This window comes from Nilaparvata lugens, chromosome 1 (genome assembly GCF_014356525.2).
Source record: "Nilaparvata lugens isolate BPH chromosome 1, ASM1435652v1, whole genome shotgun sequence".
In the NCBI taxonomy this organism is placed as follows: domain Eukaryota; kingdom Metazoa; phylum Arthropoda; class Insecta; order Hemiptera; family Delphacidae; genus Nilaparvata; species Nilaparvata lugens.
The window spans coordinates 24,512,107-24,538,800 of NC_052504.1; the positions used below are offsets into that span (position 1 = coordinate 24,512,107).

Below are 26,694 nucleotides of genomic sequence, written 5' to 3' on the forward strand. Positions count from 1 at the left end.
TTTTTTTATATATTTTTTTTTATTGGAAAATAATTTTTTACAATGTTGGGTCCTGCTAAACCCATGGGTTTTTCAGCAGGTGCCATATCAAAACAAAATTTTCACAACTTTAAATTAACATAAAGTACAAATAAAATAAAATTAGGCTATTTGTCGTGAATACAAGAAATGAAAAAAAAGGAATTACAATATTAATGAGAAAATAAAAAAGAACATAATAATCAGAAATAAAAGTAATAGAGTTAATAAATAACATTATAAGCATAATAAATAAGGAGTTGATTAAGAACTAAAAGGAATAAAGGAGGAATAAAGTAGGAAGTGTTTTATGTAATATTAATATTACTAAATTATTAGTCGTTCAGGCTGGCGGCAGTGACTTTACAACATATATATAATAATTTAGGCTAGAGGCTATTAGGCTATTTGAAAGATGAAAAAGAAAATTCATCGTACACAGGCCTATTAGAAATTATTATTCAAATAATGATAATAAATAATTATTGTTTATTTCAGAATTTAGAGTACAATTATCACTATGTTTTATTCTCATTTCGATTTTACTGGGTTGAAATCAAGTTGGGATTGTTTATTACATAGATCATTACATCCGTTTTTGAGTAGTCTCTTATGTTTGCAGGTAGTTTGTTGAAAAGGAAAGGTATTATGTAGAGCAGAGATCTTTTTCCATAAATATTATTGAACCGGGGAATTTGGTATATTATTGGTGACCTGAAATTGTAATGGGCAGGAGGAGCTAGAAGTCTATAGTGGGAATTATTTTTGAAAAATACTATTATTTTGAAGGTCTAAAAATTTCTTGGTGTCAGAGTTTGATAAAAAATTTGTAGGGTTTGAAGGTTGTTCAAATTTAAGTTTAGATGGGGTATTCTAGACGAAATAACTTCTACCTCAACTGTATTTTATTTATTCTCAATAATAAGTAATTTGCAGCACTTCCCCATGATTGAACTCCATATCGTATAATGGATTCTACTAACGACTTATAAATTAAATACATGCAATCAACAGTGATGTTTTTATGTAAATAAGATATTTTAGCGCTTAATGCCTGGAGTTTCTTGGATATATTGTCAATTTGAGAATGCCATCTCATACTACAATCTATCATTATTCCAAGGTAACGTGTATCACTGACCAAAGACAGAGATGGACAACTACAGTTTTCAAAAGAGTTAGTGAAGAGGCACTTACAGTTGTGAACAAAGATTTTTGGAGTTCCTTCACATCTAATATGGGGTGATTTGAAATGAATTAAAACTGTTTTTTTCTTGTTAATTACCAAGTTTCTATCATGAGACCATCTGAGAATTCGATTGAAATCTGATTGGAGTAATTGCTCCGCCGCCCTTGGATCTCTATGCGCGACTAGTAGAGCCGTGTCATCAGCATACATAAAAATTTCTCCATGTCTTATTACACTTGATATGGAATAAACATAGATATTATAGAGAACTGGACCCAGTATACTTCCTTGAGGGACTCCGAGATCATCATTTCTGATCAAATCACTGTGGTTGTCGTCAATTTTAACCTTAAAATATCTGTCCTTCAAATAACTCTCAAATAATCTAAGTCTGTTGCCAGTTATTCCTATACTATTAAGGTCTTCTAACAATATTTTATGGTTAAGGGTATCAAATGCTTTTGAGTAATCTATAAATATGGCTAACACATGATATCTGTTATTCAGGAAAGTATTGATTTTATGTGAAAAATTTGATAAAAGTATTTCTGTACATTTTCCTTTTTGAAAACCATACTGAGCATTGGACAGAATATCGTTTTCAGACAGATATTTATTTAAATTTTTGAGTAAATATCTTTCAAATATTTTTTCTGGTGTAGACAGTTTCGAAATTGGTCTGTAATTATCTAGATTGTCTCTTTTCCCCGATTTAAAAATTGGATTGATAATTGAGATTTTCAAGGAGTCAGGAAATATACCCTTAGAAATAGACAAATTGATCATACGACACAGTGGAGCACACAAATGATCCTTCAAGAGTTGTAGCTCCAGTACTCCAATACCATCAATACCTGGCGATTTATTTTTGTCCATATTGTCAACTATTTTTTCTATATCATGAACCCGGGCCTTCCTTAAATAGAAGCTGGAGTTAGGTGGAATGTGGACAGTGTCGTTAAGAATGAGTGGACAAAGGTGTGACGTGTTTCTAATATTATTAATGAAAGATTTCGCAAACGCTGAGCAGAGTTCAGATGCACTGTTGAATTTATTGGATAAATCTCTTAGAATTCGGCTACCAGAATCGTCCGAAGCCCTACCCAAAATTCCATTAATACATTTCCATTTCGATTTTATGTCATTTTTTGAGTTGGCAAATTTTTTTATTATGTGTTCTCGTTTTTTTAAAGAGATTTCTTTATTAAGTTTGTTACGATAACTTTGATATTCGTTTCTATACTGGATGTTGGACGGATTACTCTTACTGCGCCTAAACAGTCTGTCTCTAATTTTGAGTTTATTATGAAGCGATTCAGTCATCCAATTATTTTTGAAATTGAGTTTTATGTTTTTAATGTGAATTATTTTCTTACATTGTTTACTTGCTATGTCAAAGTTCAGCTTAATCTTATCATAAATTAAATTAGGTGAAAGGAGTGAAAAGCAGCTATTCCACTCACTTTGTTTCAACATATCAATAAGTTTATTTTTATCTATGATTTCTTTATAAGTATCTGACTTTTGATTTTCTTTTGATAAATAATTGTGAAGGATTTTACAACTGATGATATAGTGATCCGATATTTTCCAGTTGATCACACCTGTATGACAAGTAAGGCTATTATCAGTAAGTCGAATAAATAAGTGATCAATACAGGACTGGGTAAGCAGATCCTGTCTGAATTCTTCCCTAGTAACAATAGAGACACCCTTCTTACAACCGTAAGATAAGAGCATAGATTCGTATAATTGAACAAATTGATCGTCCCGTTTCAGAAGATCAATGTTTGCTTTTCCTTTATATGTCTTCTGCATTGAGATTGGTATTGGAATCAATATTAAAAGGATAGATATCGGTTGAGTTTGCGGAAGAATATCACAATGAACAACGGAAACAGCTCGAATGTGTACAACTTAATAAAAAATAACGAGGAAGCTTGAGATAACTATTAAAGTATTCAAGCCAAGCCTAGAATTATGATGATAAAACAGTGATTGGAAAAATATAGGCCTATATTGCCATAAAAAGTATTACTAGGAGAAATAAATTCAGTACCTTTTTTCAACTTTATAATATTGTTGAGATATTAAAACTTTGAGTGAAAAACCACCAGTAGAAAACCTTTGAAGCCATTCATCTTTTTTCAAATGTTGCGAAATTGAATCTATTCATTCCTTCTTCTAGTATCCCTCCTAGTAGTATCAAATTCTCTATCTCCAAACAGGTATGCCCTTACATTATCGAGCATTCTGGAAGATCTAGGAGTTCAAAAGTGATGAATTTCTAAAAACAATTGAAGATAAATATTGTAGGCCTATAAACCGTAGGTGATTCCGATGGGACTAGAAAGTTATGTACTTTTTTAGAAAATTACTTACAAAGTTGCTCGGGAAAAATGAAGATAAATATTGTACATGACCGTAACAGACAACTATCACCTCGTTAAAATATGTGGATATATGTATATCATTTTTTCCTGAATTGAGAGTACACTCTTAAAGGATTGAAGATGTTGAACCGGCAAGATGTTCTATTGATTCTACATAAATGATATACGGTACATAGACAAGATAAAGGATTGTGAGAGAAATAATATTATAGTACAATCAATGCTTTCACGTTTTCAATTTCTTATTCAATGATCGATTTATCAAATCCATTAGCATTGAGTAATTGAATTATAAAAGAGCCAGGAAAGCATGTTATTTTCAATAAGAGAGCAACAGGTATTCGATGTGCAGGCTCTTACAAAATCGATCATTCTGAAAGATCCGTCCGTCCAAAAGTATTGAATTTTTAGAAAAATTGAAGATAAATATTGTTCAAATCGTAAGAGATGTCGATGGGACTTGAAAATTATTTACTTTTTGAAAAAAAAACTTACAAATTAACCAAATTTAACATTGGAAAGATAGAAATAATAGACTTTTAGAGCACCAATAACGTCACACCGACCAGCTGGTTTGGATTTGTTACTGCGCATCTTTTCGTGGCCACTACCTTGTATTCTAGGTACATTGATCACAAGGATGAAGGGCGCATCAAGGTAAAAATGAAAGTCGCTACTTGTCAATCACATTCTTTACTGGAAATTCCTTCAGTGAATAGAGTGGATTGTCTAAAAGGTATTTTTTTAGAGCTTGCTTAAATGGTTTAGGCTCTTTTATACTTTTTATATCGTGTGGCAGTTAAATATGGAAGCGGAAGCCCTGTGTATGTGGCTGTCTCTGCGTTTTCAGCAGTCTACTGTATGGGAGGTCAAAATCGTTTTTTCCTCTTGTATTATGTTCATGTATATTGTGTCTACATGGCCTAACCGTTACATACTTTTTTATATATAAAATTGTAAATACTGTAAAGATTCTGCCCCTCCTGAAATAATGCCTGCAGTGAGCATCATATGACAAACAGTTCATAATCCTTATTGATTTCTTTTGTAATATCAGTTTTTATTCTATGTATGTGTGCGGTGCGCTTCCCCAGGCTATTAGGCTATGCCAAAACTGATGTGTTAAGTGAATAATGAATGATAGGCCATCATTGCAGTGTTTTATCTGCTATTCTCCTTATTCTTCTTATCCCATAGAGTGATGTGGATAATTTGCTATACAGTGATTCAATGTGCTCCCGCCATGTTAAGTTTCTATCCAATATTATGCCCAGGAATGTTGTTCAACCCGTGAACTTCTCCTCAGTACTCAACTGGCTACCAGCATTCATGATGGTCCTTGCCTGTGCTTCAAAGTTTACTATGGTACTCTTTGAACTGTTTATATTCAATTTTAATCCCAACAAGGCTTTTCTTGTTGAGGCAATTGTTGTGTTATAATGTGACTGTAGTTCGTCCTAGGTTTTCTCATTTATTATTATTGTAGTGTCATCAGCAAAAAGTAAGCATTCTGAAGCTCTTGGGAGTTTTTTAGGCAAGCTATTAATATAAATGAGGAGGAGTAAGGGCCCCAGCACAGATCCCTGTGGCACTCCGTTTCTCATAGACTGGGGCAGAGACCTAGCAGTCATTTTTCTCCCACATTTCTTATATTTGAGCTTCACAATTCGGTACATATTTGTTAAGTAGTTTTCCAGCCATTTCTTTGCCTGTCCTCGTATCCTATATATTCTATCTCTGAAAGCAGAATTGCCCAGTCCAAGGAGTAAAATGCCTTCCGGAGATCCAGGAAAACCGCCGAGACCCTGTTTTTTTGCTCCCAGTTCTCTGCAACTAAGTGGATGGAATTTGCTATAGCTGTATCTGTTGATTTATCGTCCCTGAATCCATGTTAATATTGTTGATATTGGTTGATATTGTTAAAGGCGGAGCCATTAGAATTCATTTTCTATTCAGGTCGGGTAGATTTCCCCAGTAGCACAAATTTATTTTGAAAACCTATTTAAGCTAGTAGATCTGTGAACAGTAGACCTCGCGCAGTTTTAGACCACAGTCTCCTCTCTTACTGTCAATCAGAGTAAATTCTGTCCTGTCCTGTCGTGTAGGCGAGATATCAGTTTATTAACGACTAATGGCTGTTTGGGTTGTTGTATCGACAATGCCAATAATTTGATGTCAACAGCTATATGCTACTATCATTAAAAGCTTACCAAGTTGAAAGCAGAGAAAAGTCGGGAGAAAATACTATGCTACTTCAAGTTATCAATTGCTTCATGCCTCACTGCATGCAATTAATAGTCCACACAACAGCTGTTTTTTCAATAAGTTACATTGAGATATTGGATTGCACGCAATTTATAATCCACTCGACAGCTGATTTATGATGAATAATTCTATAGTCTGATTTTAACTCTAATATTGGCGTATGAAGGAGGCTCCTTTTCCTCTTATATTATCATTGAAATGAAAAAATTTCCAGAAACGTATATACGTCGACGCGAAATTTAAAGAGAAACATACCTGTCAAATTTCATGAAAATCTATTACCGTCTTTCGCCGTAAATGCGGAACATAGATATAAACATAAAAACATATAACATGAAGAGAAATGCAAAACCGTTAACTTGAATCTTAGACCTCACTTCGCTCAGTCAAATTTCTATCCTACATTGCCTCTAATTTTGTAAATAAAATATTGTGATAATACTTTTCAAAGTTTAATGAGGTGTTTTTCAAAATACCTACAACTGTACAAGGAGCATTGTTGTCAGGTGTAGCTGGAAATCTACATGAGATAGAGCGCTCTACTTGGTATTAGCACATAATACAAATATGTATGTCAAATGATGTATATGTATTCTGTGGTATTAGATTGTAGAGCACAAAATTATGTCCAGAGGGATTTTGAATTATACATTAAATGGTAGGCCTAACTATCGAAATATATTGTTGATCAAAAACTGAAATTCATCAAAATCTAATTTTTCTCAAAATCTTACTCATTTTTGAAAAATTGTAAATCAGTAATCAAGAATTTCATAATATAAAAAGGCGAGAGCGAATTTTTTGCCCATTACAGGATTTGGGTCACTCTGTATCTAGCACAAGGAAATTTTGCATGAAAAAACTGGTTCTGACTTCTCTTATGTATACAAACAATTATTAAAAAATCAGACTATAATTACAATATGAATTGCAAGCACACCCCCTTCTTCATGTCTTTATTGACTGGACCATCACTACTGTATTAGCTATGATCTTCTAGGAGTCGGTAGAAATTAAAATTCAACAATTTATCTATTCCGCATGAAAAACAATACAATATAACTTACAATTTGTCAGTTAAAACCTCTTAAATTACTCTTGTTAATATAACTCTTTGTTCCCTCAGGGGAACTTTCATTATGAAAGTTAAAGGGTGTGGCAATCCCGGGAACCCCAGCAAGTGGTGGATGCTGTGTATTAGCCTCACAACATCCAGAGGCAGTGTGAATAACATACTTTAAGAATCCACTGCGCCCCTGCCTAGGGTTACTAGGTGACACCCGGTCAACGGCCTCGTGGCCGGATGAGGAGAAATCCAGGCTAATGCCTGGAAAAATGCAGGAAATTGCTAGAGAAATTATTCAGTTTGGTATTGATATTGTAGCATTGCAGGAAATCAGATGTAAGGGACAATGTGAAATCAGGAAAGGGGCATACACAATTTACTATAGTAGAAATGAACAAAAAAGTGGACAAAGTGGCACTGGATTTCTGGTCACCAGGATAGGCACACTCTGAGAGCTGTGGTGAAAGCAAGTGCCTTGGAGAGGGCAACTCTAAACAAACGACCCTGGTTCTCCAGGTTAGGGGTTGAGCATGGGGCTAACTCCTCCATCTTGTAAAAATGAATTTGTTAAGAACACTCGCACAGAGCCTCGGACGGATGGATCTCACGGAAAATAACTGGAATGGAAATGAAACGGAATCATGGAAAAGGAAAAGGATTAAAAGATATGATTTGAAACTTTCCACGTGGAATGTAAGAACAATGCTAATGCCTGGAAAAATGCAGGAAATTGCTAGAGAAATTATTCAGTTTGGTATTGATATTGTAGCATTGCAGGAAATCAGATGTAAGGGACAAGGTGAAATCAGGAAAGGGGGATACACAATTTACTATAGTAGAAATGAACAAAAAAGTGGACAAAGTGGCACTGGATTTCTGGTCACAAGAAAATGCTCCAGGAGTGTATTGGTGTTTGAACCAATAAATGATAGACTCTGCAAATTGAGAATTAAGGGACGTTATAGAAACATGACACTCATATCTGCATATGCTCCAACTGAGGATGCAGAAGTATTAGTGAAAGAGGATTTCTATAGTGAGCTTTACAAGGCTATTGATGGAATACCGCGTTATGACATGACCCTCATCCTTGGAGACTTTAATGCAAAGGTGGGAAAAGAGGACTTTGTGAGGGGCATTGCTGGTCAGCATTCACTTCACGACGAAACAAACGGAAATGGATTATTAATGGCGGAAATGGCTGCAGCGCACAATCTTCTCATCAAAAGTACGGCTTTTGGTCATAAAAAAATACACAAGGAAACTTGGAGAGTGCCAGGAAGTAATTTGATGAATCAGATTGATCATGTGATTGCTTCTGCACGGCATGCTCCATCGGTTATCGATGTTAGAGCTTGCCGAGGCCCTAACTGTGATTCTGATAATGTTCTTGTTAAAGCGGTTATAAGGGAAAGGCTGTCAAATTCACAGAGTAGACGTCCTCAGGAAAGAAAGAGGTGGGACTTGAAAAAACTCAATGACCGTGATGTAGGTGACAGATACAGAAGGTCAGTTGAGCAGGGATTGCTCAACTCCGGGATTGCTCCAGGGATGGAAGAGCTGGAAATTCAAGATAATGAGGAGATGCAGGTTGAGGAGAGATGGAGATCTGTGAGAGAGATCATTGTGAGGACAGCGGAGCAGGTCATTGGAGAGAAAAGAAGGACAAGAAATGAATGGTTTGATCATGAATGTTCGGATGCAGTTGAGGCAAAGAGCCAGGCTGGGAAGCAACTGCTGCAGAGAGCGAATAGGCACAAACAGGAAATATATGATCAGTTGAGGAGAGAGGCAAACAGGATATGTAAGTGGAAAAAGAAGGAGATGTGGAGGGAGAAGCTGGAATCCATCAAACAATTCAGTGATCGAAATGAAATGAGAAATTTCTACAAAGAGAATGAATGGTTTAGGAAAGGTTACCGCCCACGTCTTAGTGGATGCAAAGACAAGACTGGTGCAATGCTGGATGAGGAAGCTGCAGTGGCAGCGAGGTGGACAGAACATTTCCAAGAACTACTCAACAGAGAAAGAAATGATCAATATATAATAATGGAAAGGTTTCAGTATCAAAGTGTCGAGCCAGATATACAGGCACCAATACTGGGAGATGTTGAGTGTGCAATTAAGGGATTGAAAAATCACAGAGCACCTGGTGAAGATGGAGTGACCAGTGAATTATTAAAGAATGCTGGAAGTGCGTTAACTAAAGAGCTTCATGAAATAATTGTTAAAATATGGAATGAAGAAGAACTGCCAGAAAGCTGGAAGGTAGGTGTGATATGCCCAATTTATAAAAAAGGAGATATAATGAATTGTGCTAATTACAGAGGAATAACCCTACTTAATATGGCATATAAGGTTTTCTCAAATCTCCTACTGCGGAAATTGAGTATTTACTCAGAGGAAATTGTAGGGGAGTATCAGTGTGGCTTCCAAAAGCAAAGAGGAACCGTGGACCAACTTTTTGTTATAAGGCAAATGATGGAAAAAGCATATGAACATTCTATTGACCTACACATGCTGTTTGTGGATTTCCGTGAGGCATTTGATAGTGTACTCATTGCCAGAAACTAAAGAGAGCTAAAAGGTATGTTCGAGGAGCTCCTGATGGCAGGGAGGAAGATGGGCCTGGATGTAAATGCAGAAAAAACTAAACACATGATAATAACAAGAAATGCTGCTTGAAGAGTAAATTACTTCGAAGCTGGAGAATGGTCCTTTAAAAGCATACAACATTTCTCATACCTGGGTGTTGACGTGAATAGTGCTTATAAAGTGAGTGACGAGATAAGACAGAGATTGATAGCTGGAAATCGTGCCTACTTTGCGAATGTTAAATTAATTACCTCTCAATCACTATCTAGAGCAACCAAGCTCAACATTTACAAGACACTGGTAAGACCAATAATCACATACGGTTCAGAAACCTGGAATTTAACTGCAGTTGATGCCACCAAACTGAGAGTTTTCGAAAGGAAGATTATTAGGCGCATATATGGAGGCATCAATGACAATGGAGTCTGGAGGAGACAGTCAAATGATGAAATAAATGAAATTCTAAAGGGTGAGGATGTGGTACGATTCATCAAATCACAAAGATTGCGCTGGGCTGGTCATGTTGAGAGAATGTCGGATCAAAGAATGCCAAAAGCAATTTATGGCCAGGATGGAGGGTAGAAGACGACAAGGGAGGCCACGCAATCGATGGAGAGATGAAGTGGAGGATGATCTCCGGAGGATGGGAGTTGTGGCATGGAGACGAAAGGCATGTGACCGTGATGTGTGGAGGGCTCTAGTGCGAGAGGCTAAAGCTCACAGCAAGCTGTAATGCCAGAAGAAGAAGAATATAACTCTTACATGAAAGAACATTTTTGAGAAAAAAACATAAGTGAATAGCAGTTTGAAATAAAATGAATGTGTCCTCAATATAATTTTTGCATACCTTCAAGATTTAACTATGCTATAATGCAGTAAAAAATCAAGATAAAGAGTAAAAAAGTGAAAGAAAAAAGGCCTTACTAGTTTTAGTGTTTTTACAATAAGAACTTTTCTGAATTTTCAATTGAAATTTCCATCCTCGTGTTAAATTGTGACCCAATTGACGAATTCAGTTAGAGAAAATTCCACCACGGGCGATTCCGACGCTTTTGTAATCCCCTTCACCTATAAGTGCTCATAGCAAATATTTAATCACACGAAACTAGTTCCATGGAAATATTGGAAAAAATGAGTACAACATTGCCAAACAAGAGTTAATCAACATTGTCCCCACCTGATTATAAATGAGAATTCATTAGTATTCTCATTATACACTTGGCGAATTGACAACGTCTATTAGTGCTGGGGGATAAAAAGTGACTCATCTGTTTCAATTTCTATCGGACTATTTTCGTGCGGTTGACTATAGTATCTTATGTTCAAGTAATCGGCAATAATATTATTGTTTCAAGTAATATTGGAACAGTTGTTTCTTTCCCGATCATTGTTGTGATTTTGTGCATGTGTAAATGAAAAGAATAAATTAGAGAACATAGGTATACATAAAGCAGTATTACCTGATTGGAAATACGTTGACCGCTGTAGTAGCAAAGGAGCAAGAGACTATTGTTACAGAAACATGATGCAGTATAGTTCATGGCAATCTTTGGATCTTGAGCCTGAGAAAAAATGGAATAATATTCAACAAAGTGCATTGGAATTTCAAGGCAATAGTTGCTCAATTGAAATACTGTAATAAGTGTGGGGAATAGGAGTTCCATAAATGGAAAAAATAGAATTCAGTTGTCTTTTTTTCTTTAGGGCTACTTTTAATATGAATAAAAATATAAATCTCAGTACCCTTCTAAATGATTGCTTTGTCACAACATGTTTCGGACATTGATGCCATTTTTAAGATATTTGAAAATAAATAAATACTGCTTCTTATGTTTGATCACATTTTAGTATATCCATATGATTTTATGAACTAGGACTATAAATTTTGGATTCAGATTTGCACGATTCTATTAAAAATGGGATTATTGGTGTCTAATTGAATTGAATTTCTTATTTTATATCTGTTTAATTTTGCTGCCGCATAAATATGAGATTCTCCTTCAACATTCATGCCCGGTTGCAGAGTCGTCACATAAAGTTAAAATCAGGCATTTAACTTATGTATGAAGCCATAACTCCACTTTTCGTTGCACAGATGTCAAAGTAAACTATAGCTCCCATAAAACTAAAAATCTGTTGTGGTACACTCACACAGCTTTCCTTGCTCATTGAACTGTGAGCCTCATTCTCAAACGAGAATAATTTAGAGGAATAACATAATGACGATTGGCGGCAACATAATTACTTGAAACTACGATCAGACTACTGTATATGTGTATATAATATTGTTTTCAGAGTACTTTTTCCTTTGTGTAAATTGTGAAATCCGATGATTTTTAAAAAGTCGTCAAAACAGCTGTTCTACGGATGAAATATCTCGACTATGTGTTATTTTCATAGACTGCTCTAACTACCTACCTCATGCACGAGGTTACAAAGTCAATTTCTCAAGGATGGGGCGAACCCCCCATTAGTTTCTCAGAAAGGAGACTCATGCCAGTTGATGGAGCTGATAAATAACTATACAGAGTATGAATTTGAAATAAATCAGTCGAGTAATTTTTGAGAAAATCGTGAAAAACATGGTTTTTTAGTAATTATCCGCCATTTTTCTCGAGAATATTACAGAACTCCTGCAATTTTCCCAGAATGAGACTCATGTCAGTTGATAGGGCTTATAAATAGCTATCCATGGTATAAATTTGAAGAAAATCGTTAGAGCCGTTTTCGAGAAAACCGTGAAAAACATGGTTTTTTAGTAATTATCCGCCATTTTTCTCGAGAATATTACAGAACTCCTGCAATTTTCCCAGGAATGAGATTCATGTCAGTTCATAGGGGTCATAAATAGCTATCCATGGTATAAATTTGGAGAAAATCGTTGAAGCCGTTTTCGAGAAAACCGTGAAAAACATGGTTTTTTTAGTAATTATCCGCCATTTTTCTCGAGAATATTACGCAGCTCCTGCAATTTTCCCAGAAATGAGACTCATGTCAGTTGATAGGGCTTATAAATAGCTATCCATGGTATGAATTTGAAGGTAATCGTTGAAGCAGTTTTCGAGAAAACCGTGAAAAACATGGTTTTTTAGTAATTATCCGACATTTTTCTCGAGAATATTACGCAGCTCCTGCAATTTTTTCAGAAATGAGACTCATGTCAGTTGATAGGGCTTATAAATAGCTATCCATGGTATGAATTTGAAGAAAATCGTTAGAGCAGTTTTTGATAAAATCGTGAAAAACATGGTTTTTTAGTAATTATCCGCCATCTTGAATTGAATTTTATTGAATTTCTTATTGTCGGGTCCTCATGGTATAAGGACCTTAAGTTTAAAATTTCAAGTCAATCGGTTAATTAGGAATGGAGTTATCGTGTTCACAGACATACACACATACACACATACACGCATACACACACACCCACACACACAGACCAACACCCAAAAATCATGTTTTTGGACTCAGGGGACCTTGAAACGTATAGAAAACTTGAAATTGGGGTACCTTAATTTTTTTTGGAAAGCAATACTTTCCTTACATATGGTAATAGGGCAAGGAAAGTAAAAACGCCATATTGAACACATGACTTCGTTGCAGAGTCGTCAAAAAGAGCCTATTTATGTCTCCAATAGCTAAAAACGGTCATTTAAGTTATCGGCCCGAAGTCGTGCTGTTTAATCCAATATCTACTCCCACCAAATGCATTTTAGAGGTTGTGATACCTTTTTTGGGAAGATGTTTAAAAACCACCTGTATATAAGTGAATTATTTTTTCTCTCCATATGTTTTCACTTTCCATAGGTAAGGAAAGTATTGCTTTCCGTAAAAAATCTGGTGTGGTACACTCACACAACTTTCCTTGCTCATATTCGAAACTTCGATCAGACTTTTGTATATGTGTATATATAATTGTTTTCAGAGTACTTTTTCCTTTGTGTAAATTGTGAAATTCAATGATTTTTTTTAGTCGTCATTTTTTTAAAGTCGTCAAAACAGCTGTTCTACAGATGAAATATCTCGACTATGTGTTCTTTTTATGAACTGCTCTACCTACCTACCTCATGCACGAGAAGGAGGTTACAAAGTCCATTTCTCAAGTATGGGGTGGACCCCCCATTAGTTTCCCAGAAAGGAGACTCATGCCAGTTAATAGAGCTGATAAATAACTATACAGAGTATGAATTTGAAAAAAATCGGTCAAGTTATTTTGAAAAAATGGTGAAAAACATGGTTTTTTAGTAATTATCCGCCATTTTTCTCAAGAATATTACGGAGCTCCTGCAATTTTCCAAGGAAAAAACTCATGTCATTTGATAGGACTTATGAATAGCTACCCATGGCTTGAATTTGAAGAAAATCGTTAGAGCCGTTTTCGAGAAAACCGTGAAAAACCTGGTTTTTGGTCATTATCCGCCATTTTTCTCAAGAATATTACGGAGCTCACAGAATTTTCCCAGAAATGAGACTCATGCCAGTTGATAGTGCTTATGAATATCTATCCATGGTATGAATTTGGAGTAAATCGTTAGAGCAGTTTTCGAGAAAACGGTGAAAAACATGGATTTTTAGTCATTATCCGCCATTTTTCTCAAGAATATTACGGAGCTCCTGAAATTTTCCCAGAAATGAAACTTATGCCAGTTGATAGGGCTTAAAAATAGCTATCCATGGTATAAATTTGAAGAAAATCGTTGGAGCCGTTTTTGAGAAAACCGTGAAAAACATGGTTTTTTAGTCATTTTCCGCCATTTTTCTCAAGAATATTACGGAGCTCCTGAAATTTTCCCAGAAATGAGACTTATGCTAGTTGATAGGGCTTATAAATAGCTATCCATGATATGAATTTGAAGAAAATCGTTAGAGCCATTTTCGAGAAAAACGTGAAAAACATGGTTTTTTAGTAATTTTCCGCCATTTTTTCCGCCATCTTGAATTGAATTTTATTGAATTTCTCATTGTCGGGTCCTCATGGTATAGGGACCTTAAGTTTAAAATTTCAAGTCGATCGGTTAATTAGGAATGGAGTTATCGTGTTCACAGACATACACACACACACATACACACACACACATACACACACACACACACACACATACACACACACACACACACACATACACACACACACACACACATACACACACACAGACCAATACCCAAAAATCATGTTTTCGGACTCAGGGGACCTTGAAACGTATAGAAAACTTGAAATTGGGGTACCTTATTTTTTTTGGAAAGCAATACTTTCCTTACCTATGGTAGTAGGGCAAGGAAAGTAAAAAGTACTCTGAAAACTATTATATACACACATATACAGTAGTCTGATCGTAGTTTCATATAATTATGTTGCCGCCAATCGTCATTATGTTATTTCTCTAAATTATTGTCGTTTATGAATGAGGCTCCCAGTTTAATGAGCAAGGAAAGTTTTGTGAGTGTACCACACCAGATTTTTTCTCTTCTCCATCACACCCAAACACAAAGCCCATGGTTTTTTATATTTGTAAAATTTTATTGTGTTTTATTTGTTTCGTAATTCTTTGTAATTTTGTTTTGTCTAAGTAGTTATTTTGTTTAAGTAGAGGATGACGTCTTTAATGAGCAGTTAATCACTGTTAAATTTTGTAAAATGTTCATGCAACCTACATTAAAATTTTATCTACACGTGGCTTCTTAGTGAGATTCACGTGTTAAAGTCAGTGGAGATTATAGGAATTAATTGTTGCCGGTTTTCCGTTTTCACAGCCTTCTACAGTAGCCTTCTGCTCTCCTTAAATTCATCGAACTCATTCAATTTAAGACATCATATTATTTCATTCAGCTTATTCAAGCATTAAATTATTGTGTATAGTGAGGTCCACGTTATAAAGGCAGTGAATAAAGATTGGAGAATAGCGATGCCGATTCTCTGCATTATTTAATTATATTTCAACACTGTCAAAAACATAATTGACATCGTTGTGAACCTAGAAAAGGATAGTACCACCGGCTTTGTCGAATAATAGACAAGGATAGCAAAACCAAAGTTGATCAAATACTGTCATTATAACGTGGATCTCACTATATATATTCAAATAGAAACTTCTTGCATGTACTATACAAATTAAAATCATAGCAATCTTTTAATTGTTTTCAAATGGTGACACTCAGACCAGTCGATTCTAGTCTCCGCGACCTCATGACCTCGAGACTGAGCCGAGCGTCGACTCGACATGTTGGTCGAGCCTCGTCTTGAGTTGCATAGTATCGTGCATTTTCTATGAATAATACGAATTATTTTGATAAAATAATTAATATAAAATTTGTTAGGCTACATGCAAATTAGTGTCGAATTAGATCTCATATTTCCAATAAAGTATGGTTAGAAAATAGAGTAGCATGGAACTGAATAGTGACAATGAGTGAAAAAACGTAAGGTCGAGAGACTGGAGTCGTACGATTCAAGTCGAGAGACTGGAGTCATAAGATTCAAGTCGAGAGACTGGAGTCGTAAGATTCAAGTCGAGAGACTGGAGTCGTACGATTCAAGTCGAGAGACTGGTGTCGAAGGATTCAAGTGGAGAGACTGGAGTCGTATGATTCAAGTCGATAGACTGAAGTCGTAGGATTCAAGTCGAAGACTGGAGTCGTACGATTCAAGTCTAGAGACTGGAGTCGTACGATTCAAGTCTAGAGACTGGAGTCGTAGGATTCAAGTCGAGAGACTGGAGTCGTAGGATTCAAGTCGAGAGACTAGAGTCGTCTGATTCAAGTCGAGAGACTGGAGTCATAGGATTCAAGTCAAGAGACTGGAGTCGTACAATTCAAGTCGAGAGACTGGAGTCGTAGGATTCAAGTCGAGAGACTGGAGTTGTAGGATTCAAGTTGAGAGACTGGAGTCGTACGATTCAAGTCTAGAGACTGGAGTCGTAGGATTCAAGTCGAAAGACTGGAGTTGTAGGATTCAAGTCGAGAGACTAGAGTCGTCTGATTCAAGTTTAGAGACTAGAGTCGTAGGATTCAAGTCAAGAGACTGGAGTCTTACGATTCGAGTCGAGAGACTGGAGTCGTAGGATTCAAGTCGAGAGACTGGAGTTGTAGGATTCAAGTTGAGAGACTGGAGTCGTACGATTCAAGTCTAGAGACTGGAGTCGTAGGATTCATGTCGAAAGACTGGAGTTGTAGGATTCAAGTTGAGAGACTGGAGTCGTGAGATTCAAGTCGAGAGACTGTAGTTGTAGGATTCGAGTCGAGAGACTGGAGTCGTACGATTCAAGTCGAGAGACTGGAGTCGTAGGATTCAAGTCGAGAGATTGGAGTCGTACGATTCAAGTCGAGAGACTGGAGTCGTAGGATTCAAGTTGAGAGACTGGAGTCGTACGATTCAAGTCGAGAGACTGGAGTCGTAGGATTCAAGTCGAAAGACTGGAGTTGTAGGATTCAAGTTGAGAGACTGGAGTCGTACGATTCAAGTCTAGAGACTGGAGTCGTAGGATTCAAGTCGAGAGACTGGGATTCAAGTCGAGAGACTGGAGTCGTAGGATTCAAGTCGAAAGACTGGAGTCGTAGGATTCAAGTCGAGAGACTGAAGTCGTACGATTCAAGTCGAGAGACTGGAGTCGTACGATTCAAGTCGAGAGACTGAGTCGTAGGATTCAAGTCGAGAGACTGAGTCGTAGGATTCAGTCGAGAGACTGGAGTCGTACGATTCAAGTCTAGAGACTGGAGTCGTACGATTCAAGTCTAGAGACTGGAGTCGTACGATTCAGTCGAGAGACTGGAGTCGTAGGATTCAAGACGAGAGACTAGAGTCGTACGATTCAAGTCGAGAGACTGGAGTCGTAGGATTCAAGTCGAGAGACTGGAGTCGTACGATTCAAGTCGAGAGACTGGAGTCGAAGGATTCAAGTCGAGAGACTGGTGTTGTAGGAATCGAGTCGAGAGACTGGAGTCGTAGGATTCAAGTCGAGAGACTGGAGTCGTACGATTCAAGTTGAGAGACTGGAGTCGTAGGATTCAAGTCGAGAGACTGGAGTTGTAGGATTCAAGTCGAGAGACTGGAGTCATAGGATTCAAGTCGAGAGACTGGAGTCGTACGATTCAAGTCTAGAGACTGGAGTCGTAGGATTCGAGTCGAGAGACTGGAGTCGTACCATTCAAGTCGAGAGACTGGAGTCGTAGGATTCAAGTCGAGAGACTGGAGTTGTAGGATTCAAGTCGAGAGACTGGAGTCATAGGATTCAAGTCGAGAGACTGGAGTCGTACGATTCAAGTCTAGAGACTTCTATTTTTCTTCGGAAAGAATATTCAAAATATCATCCCCACTAACTCTCTACCAAAGAGATTGATTGAGTACTTTATTTATGTAGATTACAATATATATATACTGTCTTATACACTTATATACAATAGCTTACAATACAGCAAAATTAAAGATGAATTTACATAATATAGACTAAGAAAATAATTATTGAACTGTTTATGATATGAAAAAGTAATTTGTAGTATAATAACTATAGATAATTATATTGTTATGCATCTACATAAATTGGCGGAGCTTTGGACATATCAATGTCCATTCTTCGGAAAGAATATTCAAAATATCCTCACCACTAACTCTCTACCAAAGAGGGAGAGAGAGATAAAGAGAGAAATAGGGAGAGAGAAAGACATTGAATTGAATTTAATTGAATAGCTGTCTTTATTCAAACCCTACTAAGAGGGCGAAGTTGGAGCGCAGCCGGCCCTCTCTTACACTTCAACCCACAATACAATTCACGATACAAGAGAGAGAGTGAGAGAGTATGAGAGACAGTGAGAGAGAGAACGAGAGCTTCGTCAGCAAAAGTGGAACTCACTTGCGTGTCGAGTATTGTCGGATTCACCAATCAGCACTGCTAGCATGGGGAGCAATGCTGTTGCATATACTGTATGCTGACACTTTTAAGTGAACCTAAATATAGGCCTACTTAAAGCTGTCTCTGCAAATCATAAACTGGAGTAGGTCTACGAGAGTGCGTGTGTATATGTGTGTGTGTGTTTGGATGATATTAAAGTCATTTATTAGATTTCTAGCCGATAGTGGAACGACTTTTACCGTGTGTATGTGTCTGCGTGGGTATTGTGTATGTGCGTGTATTTGTGGATTTGAAGGGTGGATGTATTTTGCTATTTTGCCGCTTGCGTATCTTCTGACCTCCCCTATATATCGAGTTCCACATCACGCAACGGTTCTTCCGTAGGTACTACGCATGCGCAGTAACTGACAATAATTTATGCTATGTTTTTGCACACAAATTGGGAAAGCTGGAGTTTTTGAGGGGTTGAGAGAAGGGGCAGAGATTCGGCAACGCTGTTCCCCTATCTTTTTCCACTGTCATTATAACGTGGATCCCACTATAGCATTAAGTTATGGATGCATGATTTTGGACCGCCCTGACCAGCCGAGAAGAATGAAGTGTAGTACGATGAAATCTGAACATTGTGTCAGAAGTTATAAATGTTTGAAATTCAGATCCTTGAGGTGTCCTCAAGCACGCCTTTCCACTAGGAAATACTGAAATGAAGTGAATCTAAAGGGTGATTCCCATAGAACATAATCTTATGAACTTATGTCATTGTGCGAAATATCAATGTGAAGACAATGTAGTTGGTGATGATGGTTGAAGCTGAAAATTAGGTGTTTTTCACAATACAAGGAGCATTTTTGTCAGGTGTACCTGGAAATCTAAATGAGATAGAGCGCTTTCCCTGATCTCAGATTGTAGAGCACAAAAACAAGCCCAGAGGGATTTTGAATTATACATCTAAATGGTAACAATCGGAAGATATTGTTAATCAAAAACTAAAATTCATCAAAATTGATTTTTTCTTCAAATTTCACTCATTTTTGAAAAATCATAACTCCGTACTCAATGGTGATAGAGAGTTCCGAATGATCTCATTTTATTCAGAATTTCATAATCTAGAAGAAAAGCTAGAGCAAATTGTTCTGTCCGATTACGAGATTTGGCAGAAATAGCTGAAAACTGGAAAATGAGTCGAAAATACGAGGTTTTTGGGCCACCCTTTATCTAGCACAAGGAAATTTTGCATGAAGAAATTGGTTCTGGACTTCTCTTATGTACCCTCATAATATATTAAAAAATCAGAACTACAATATAAATTGCAAGCACACCCCCTTTTTTATGTTATATTAACTGGACTAAAGTCCCAATGCTGGACGACGTTTTGCTGGTCGTAGTGGAAAAGTTTAATGCGGTATCTTCCAAGTGAATTTTCCATTTTTATAAACCTGAAGCTCACAAAAAGTCGTAATCCTGGTGTTTGTAGAAAGTTTAAAATGATATCTTCTCGTAAGCTTGATTTGAAATCACTCACGTGAATCATTCTAGCTCCTGGAAGCAGGGTGAATTTGATGAGAGAGATAAAAGTATCATTCATCCTATACTATTGAACGAGCAATTTCTGTTTAGATGTTAATAAAATGTTTAGATGTTTATATGTTTAGATGTTTAGATGTTTTCATGTATATATTTATTGACCGAACGAAGTGAGGTCTAAGATTCAAGTCGACGGTTTGGCATTTCTCTTAATGTTTAAATGTTTATATGTTTATATATTGCGCATTTACGGCGAAACGCGGTAATAGATTTTCATGAAGTTCGACAGGTACGGTATGTTCCTTTTTTAATTGCGCGTCGACGTATATACAAGGTTTTTGGAAATTTTGCATTTCAAGGATAATATGAAAGGAAAAAGGAGCCTCCTTCATACGCCAATATTAGTGTAAAAATCAGACTAGAGAATTATTCATCATAAATCAGCTGACAAGTGATTACACAGATGTGAGTTGAAGCCAGTCTAATGCTGTATTTCCATAAAGTCTATAGTTTCAATCAGGTACTTGTGTATGAGAATACTGCGTGAGGTCTACTGTTCACAGAACTACTAGTATCTATATGTGCATTGATCTCGAAAACGGCTCTAACGATTCTCACGAAATTTGGAACCAAGTAGGTATATGATATGAAAACTTGATTGCACTAGATCTCAACCCTGGGATAACTGAAGGACATTAATAGGATAAATAAGTACTTGGAAAAACAGCTAGAAATTTTGTCATCTGTCGATACCGTAATGGAAGTGAGTGAGCGAGTGCATGTGTGGGTTATTCCTCAGCTGATCTCACGAGAAGGATAAAAAATTTAGCAAGAAAAACTTATTTTTGTTATTTCTCTTCTTTTTAGAAAGCATATTTATTACAGAAAGTCCAAAATGGTAACTAGATGCTGTTAGTGTAGAATATAGTACATAGTATATTAACAAATAGTGTAGCAAACATAATATATCATTCTAAATCGAATTCATAGTATATCTATTTGTAATTGATGATGATTGTGTTTGTTTGAAGTGTAAATAAATTTTTATTTTGATGAGTGATAGTAGTTTAACCTATATTTTGATTTGGACTGTAGTATAAATTTGAAAAGGGACAGTTTTGGGCATAAGCCTGTTGTGCCTCCTCATATAACCGTAATAGTATATTTCGCACCTAGGCCGAACATGAGACTTTTCTGGCTCGAAATCGGTTTTCAAGTCCGAGGCCGTAGGCCGAGGACTAGAAAAGATTGAGAGCCGGAAAAACATTTTTGCCCATGGTGAGAACGTTATTTTTCGCCACACAGAAAAATAAACAATTTATATATGAGAATATATTGTCTATTATAAGCACTTCCGAAAGTAAAAGTGGAAGGTCATAGCTCTAGCAAATCTGAGGTAATCTGAATATCAGGAAATTGTCCAAGTATTTTTATTTTGGTACACTCACACAACTTTCCTTGCTCATATTCGAAACTACGATCAGACTTTTGTATATGTGTATATATAATTGTTTTCAGAGTACTTTTTCCTTTGTGTAAATTGTGAAATTCAATGATTTTTTTAGTCGTCATTTTTTTAAAGTCGTCAAAACAGCTGTTCTACAGATGAAATATCTCGACTATGTGCTCTTTTTATGAACTGCTCTACCTACCTACCTCATGCACGAGAAGGAGGTTACAAAGTCCATTTCTCAAGGATGGGGTGGACCCCCCATTAGTTTCCCAGAAAGGAGACTCATGCCAGTTAATAGAGCTGATAAATAACTATACAGAGTATGAATTTGAAAAAAATCGGTCAAGTTATTTTGAAAAAAACGTGAAAAACATGGTTTTTTAGTAATTATCCGCCATTTTTCTCAAGAATATTACGGAGCTCCTGCAATTTTCCAAGGAAAAAACTCATGTCATTTGATAGGACTTATGAATAGCTACCCATGGCTTGAATTTGAAGGAAATCGTTAGAGCCGTTTTCGAGAAAACCGTGAAAAACATGGTTTTTTAGTAATTATCCGCCATTTTTTCCGCCATCTTGAATTGAATTTTATTGAATTTCTTATTGTCGGGTCCTCATGGTATAGGGACCTTAAGTTTAAAATTTCAAGTCGATCGGTCAATTAGGAATGGAGTTATCGTGTTCACAGACATACACACACACACACATACACACACACACACACATACACACACACAGACCAATACCCAAAAATCATGTTTTCGGACTCAGGGGACCTTGAAACGTATAGAAAACTTGAAATTGGGGTACCTTATTTTTTTTTGGAAAGCAATACTTTCCTTACCTATGGAAGTAGGGCAAGGAAAGTAAAAAGTACTCTGAAAACTATTATATACACACATATACAGTAGTCTGATCGTAGTTTCAAATAATTATGTTGCCGCCAATCGTCATTATGTTATTTCTCTAAATTATTGTCGTTTAAGAATGAGGCTCCCAGTTTAATGAGCAAGGAAAGTTGTGTGAGTGTACCACACCAGATTTTTTCTCTTCTCCATCACACCCAAACACAAAGCCCATGGTTTTTTACTTTCCTTGCCTTACTACCATAGGTAAGGAAAGTATTGCTTTCCAAAAAAAATTAAGGTACCCCAATTTCAAGTTTTCTATACGTTTCAAGGTACCCTGAGTCCAAAAACATGATTTTTGGGTATTGGTCTGTGTGTGTGTATGTGTGTATGTGTGTGTGTGTGTATGTGTGTGTGTGTGTATGTGTGTGTGTGTATGTCTGTGAACACGATAACTCCATTCCTAATTAACCGATCGACTTGAAATTTTATACTTAAGGTCCCTATACCATGAGGACCCGACAATAAGAAATTCAATAAAATTCAATCCAAGATGGCGGAAAAAATGGCGGATAATTACTAAGAAACCATGTTTTTCACGTTTTCTCGAAAATGGCTCTAACGATTTTCTTCAAATTTATATCATGGATAGCTATTTATAAGCCCTATCAACTAGCATAAGTCTCATTTCTGGGAAAATTTCAGGAGCTCCGTAATATTCTTGAGAAAAATGGCGGAAAATGACTAAAAAACCATGTTTTTCACGTTTTCTCGAAAATGGCTCTAACGATTTTCTTCAAATTTATATCATGGATAGCTATTATAAGCCCTATCAACTAGCATGAGTCTCATTTCTGGGAAAATTTCAGGAGCTCCGTAATATTCTTGAGAAAAATGGCGGAAAATGACTAAAAAACCATGTTTTTCACGGTTTTCTCGAAAACGGCTCCAATGATTTTCTTCAAATTTATACCATGGATAGCTATTTTTAAGCCCTATCAACTGGCATAAGTTTCATTTCTGGGAAAATTTCAGGAGCTCCGTAATATTCTTGAGACAAATTGCGGATAATGACTAAAAATCCATGTTTTTCACCGTTTTCTCGAAAACTGCTCTAACGATTTACTTCAAATTCATACCATGGATAGATATTCATAAGCACTATCAACTGGCATGAGTCTCATATCTGGGAAAATTCCATGAGCTCCGTAATATTCTTGAGAAAAATGGCGGATAATGACCAAAAACCAGGTTTTTCACGGTTTTCTCGAAAACGGCTCTAACAATTTTCTTCAAATTCAAGCCATGGGTAGCTATTCATAAGTCCTATCAAATGACATAAGTTTTTTCCTTGGAAAATTGCATGAGCTCCGTAATATTCTTGAGAAAAATGGCGGATAATTACTAAAAAACCATGTTTTTCACGATTTTTTCAAAATAACTTGACCGATTTTTTTCAAATTCATACTCTGTATAGTTATTTATCAGCTCTATTAACTGGCATGAGTCTCCTTTCTGGGAAACTAATGGGGGGTCCACCCCATCCTTGAGAAATGGACTTTGTAACCTCCTTCTCGTGCATGAGGTAGGTAGGTAGAGCAGTTCATAAAAAGAACACATAGTCGAGATATTTCATCTGTAGAACAGCTGTTTTGACGACTTTAAAAAAATGACGACTAAAAAAATCATTGAATTTCACAATTTACACAAACGAAAAAGTACTCTGAAAACAATTATATATACATATATACAAAAGTCTGATCGTAGTTTCGAATATGAGCAAGGAAAGTTGTGTGAGTGTACCACACCAGATTTTTATATTTGTAAAATTTTATTGTGTTTTATTTGTTTCGTAATTCTTTGTAATTTTGTTTTGTCTAAGTAGTAATTTTGTTTAAGTAGAGGATGACGTCTTTAATGAGCAGTTAATCACTGTTAAATTTTGTAAAATGTTCATGCAACCTACATTAAAATTTTATCTACACGTGGCTTCTTAGTGAGATTCACGTGTTAAAGTCAGTGGAGATTATAGGAATTAATTGTTGCCGGTTTTCCGTTTTCACAGCCTTCTACAGTAGCCTTCTGCTCTCCTTAAATTCATCGAACTCATTCAATTTAAGACATCATATTATTTCATTCAGCTTATTCAAGCATTAAATTATTGTGTATAGTGAGGTCCACGTTATAAAGGCAGTGAATAAAGATTGGAGAATAGCGATGCCGATTCTCTGCATTATTTAATTATATTTCAACACTGTCAAAAACATAATTGACATCGTTGTGAACCTAGAAAAGGATAGTACCACCGGCTTTGTCGAATAATAGACAAGGATAGCAAAACCAAAGTTGATCAAATACTGTCATTATAACGTGGATCTCACTATATATATTCAAATAGAAGCTTCTTGCATGTACTATACAAATTAAAAATCATAGCAATCTTTTAATTGTTTTCAAATGGTGACACTCAGACCAGTCGATTCTAGTCTCCGCGACCTCATGACCTCGAGACTGAGCCGAGCGTCGACTCGACATGTTGGTCGAGCCTCGTCTTGAGTTGCATAGTATCGTGCATTTTCTATGAATAATACGAATTATTTTGATAAAATAATTAATATAAAATTTGTTAGGCTACATGCAAATTAGTGTCGAATTAGATCTCATATTTCCAATAAAGTATGGTTAGAAAATAGAGTAGCATGGAACTGAATAGTGACAATGAGTGAAAAAACGTAAGGTCGAGAGACTGGAGTCGTAGGATTCAAGTCGAGAGACTGGAGTCGTACGATTCAAGTCGAGAGACTGGAGTCGTAAGATTCAAGTCGAGAGACTGGAGTCGTACGATTCAAGTCGAGAGACTGGTGTCGAAGGATTCAAGTGGAGAGACTGGAGTCGTACGATTCAAGTCGAGAGACTGGAGTCGTAGGATTCAAGTCGAAAGACTGGAGTCGTATGATTCAAGTCGAGAGACTGGAGTCGTACGATTCAAGTCGAGAGACTGGAGTCGTAGGATTCAAGTCGAGAGACTGGAGTCATAGGATTCAAGTCGAGAGACTAGAGTCGTACGATTCAAGTCGAGAGACTGGAGTCGTAGGATTCAAGTCGAGAGACTGGAGTCGTACGATTCAAGTCGAGATACTGGAGTCGAAGGATTCAAGTCGAGAGACTGGAGTTGTAGGAATCGAGTCGAGAGACTGGAGTCGTACGATTCAAGTCAATAGACTGGAGTCGTAATATTCGAGTCGAGAGACTGGAGTCGTATGATTCAAGTCGAGAGACTGGAGTCGTAGGATTCAAGTCGAGAGACTGGAGTTGTAGGATTCAAGTCGAGAGACTGGAGTCATAGGATTCAAGTCGAGAGACTTGAGTCGTACGATTCAAGTCTAGAGACTGGAGTCGTACGATTCAAGTCGAGAGACTGGAGTCGTAGGATTCAAGTCGAGAGACTGGAGTCGTAGGATTCAAGTCGAGAAACTGGAGTCGTACGATTCAAGTCGAGAGACTGGTGTCGTAGGATTCAAGTGGAGAGACTGGAGTCGTACGATTCAAGTCGAGAGACTTGAGTCGTACGATTCAAGTCGAAAGACTGGAGTCGTACGATTCAAGTCTAGAGACTGGAGTCGTACGATTCAAGTCTAGAGACTGGAGTCGTAGGATTCAAGTCGAGAGACTGGTGTCGTAGGATTCAAGTCGAGAGACTAGAGTCGTAGGATTCAAGTCGAGAGACTGGAGTCGTACGATTCAAGTCGAGAGACTGGAGTCGTAGGATTCAAGTCGAGAGACTGGAGTTGTAGGATTCAAGTCGAGAGACTGGAGTTGTAGGATTCGAGTCGAGAGACTGGTGTCGAAGGATTCAAGTGGATAGACTGGAGTCGTACGATCAAGTCGAGAGACTGGAGTCGTAGGATTCAAGTCGAAAGACTGGAGTCGTACGATTCAAGTCTAGAGACTGGAGTCGTACGATTCAAGTCTAGAGACTGGAGTCGTAGGATTCAAGTCGAGAGACTGGAGTCGTAGGATTCAAGTCGAGAGACTAGAGTCGTACGATTCAAGTCGAGAGACTGGAGTCGTAGGATTCAAGTCGAGAGACTGGAGTCGTACGATTCAAGTCGAGAGACTGGAGTCGTAGGATTCAAGTCGAGAGACTGGAGTTGTAGGATTCAAGTCGAGAGACTGGAGTCATAGGATTCAAGTCGAGAGACTGGAGTCGTACGATTCAAGTCTAGAGACTGGAGTCGTAGGATTCGAGTCGAGAGACTGGAGTCGTACGATTCAAGTCGAGAGACTGGAGTCGTAGGATTCAAGTCGAGAGACTGGAGTTGTAGGATTCAAGTCGAGAGACTGGAGTCATAGGATTCAAGTCGAGAGACTGGAGTCGTACGATTCAAGTCTAGAGACTTCTATTTTTCTTCGGAAAGAATATTCAAAATATCATCCCCACTAACTCTCTACCAAAGAGATTGATTGAGTACTTTATTTATGTAGATTACAATATATACTGTC

General features: G+C 36.9%; 1 protein-coding gene across 1 annotated transcript in view; it reads right to left on the reverse strand.

Annotated features, from left to right (window-relative positions):
• The window catches only part of LOC120350356, a 63,173-nt gene that overhangs the window by 30,237 nt on the left and 6,242 nt on the right, over positions 1-26,694 (reverse strand). The window contains exon 2 of the mRNA XM_039423305.1: positions 10,987-11,088. Coding sequence (XP_039279239.1) covers positions 10,987-11,088 — 102 coding nt within the window. The remainder of the gene's footprint in view (positions 1-10,986; positions 11,089-26,694) is intronic.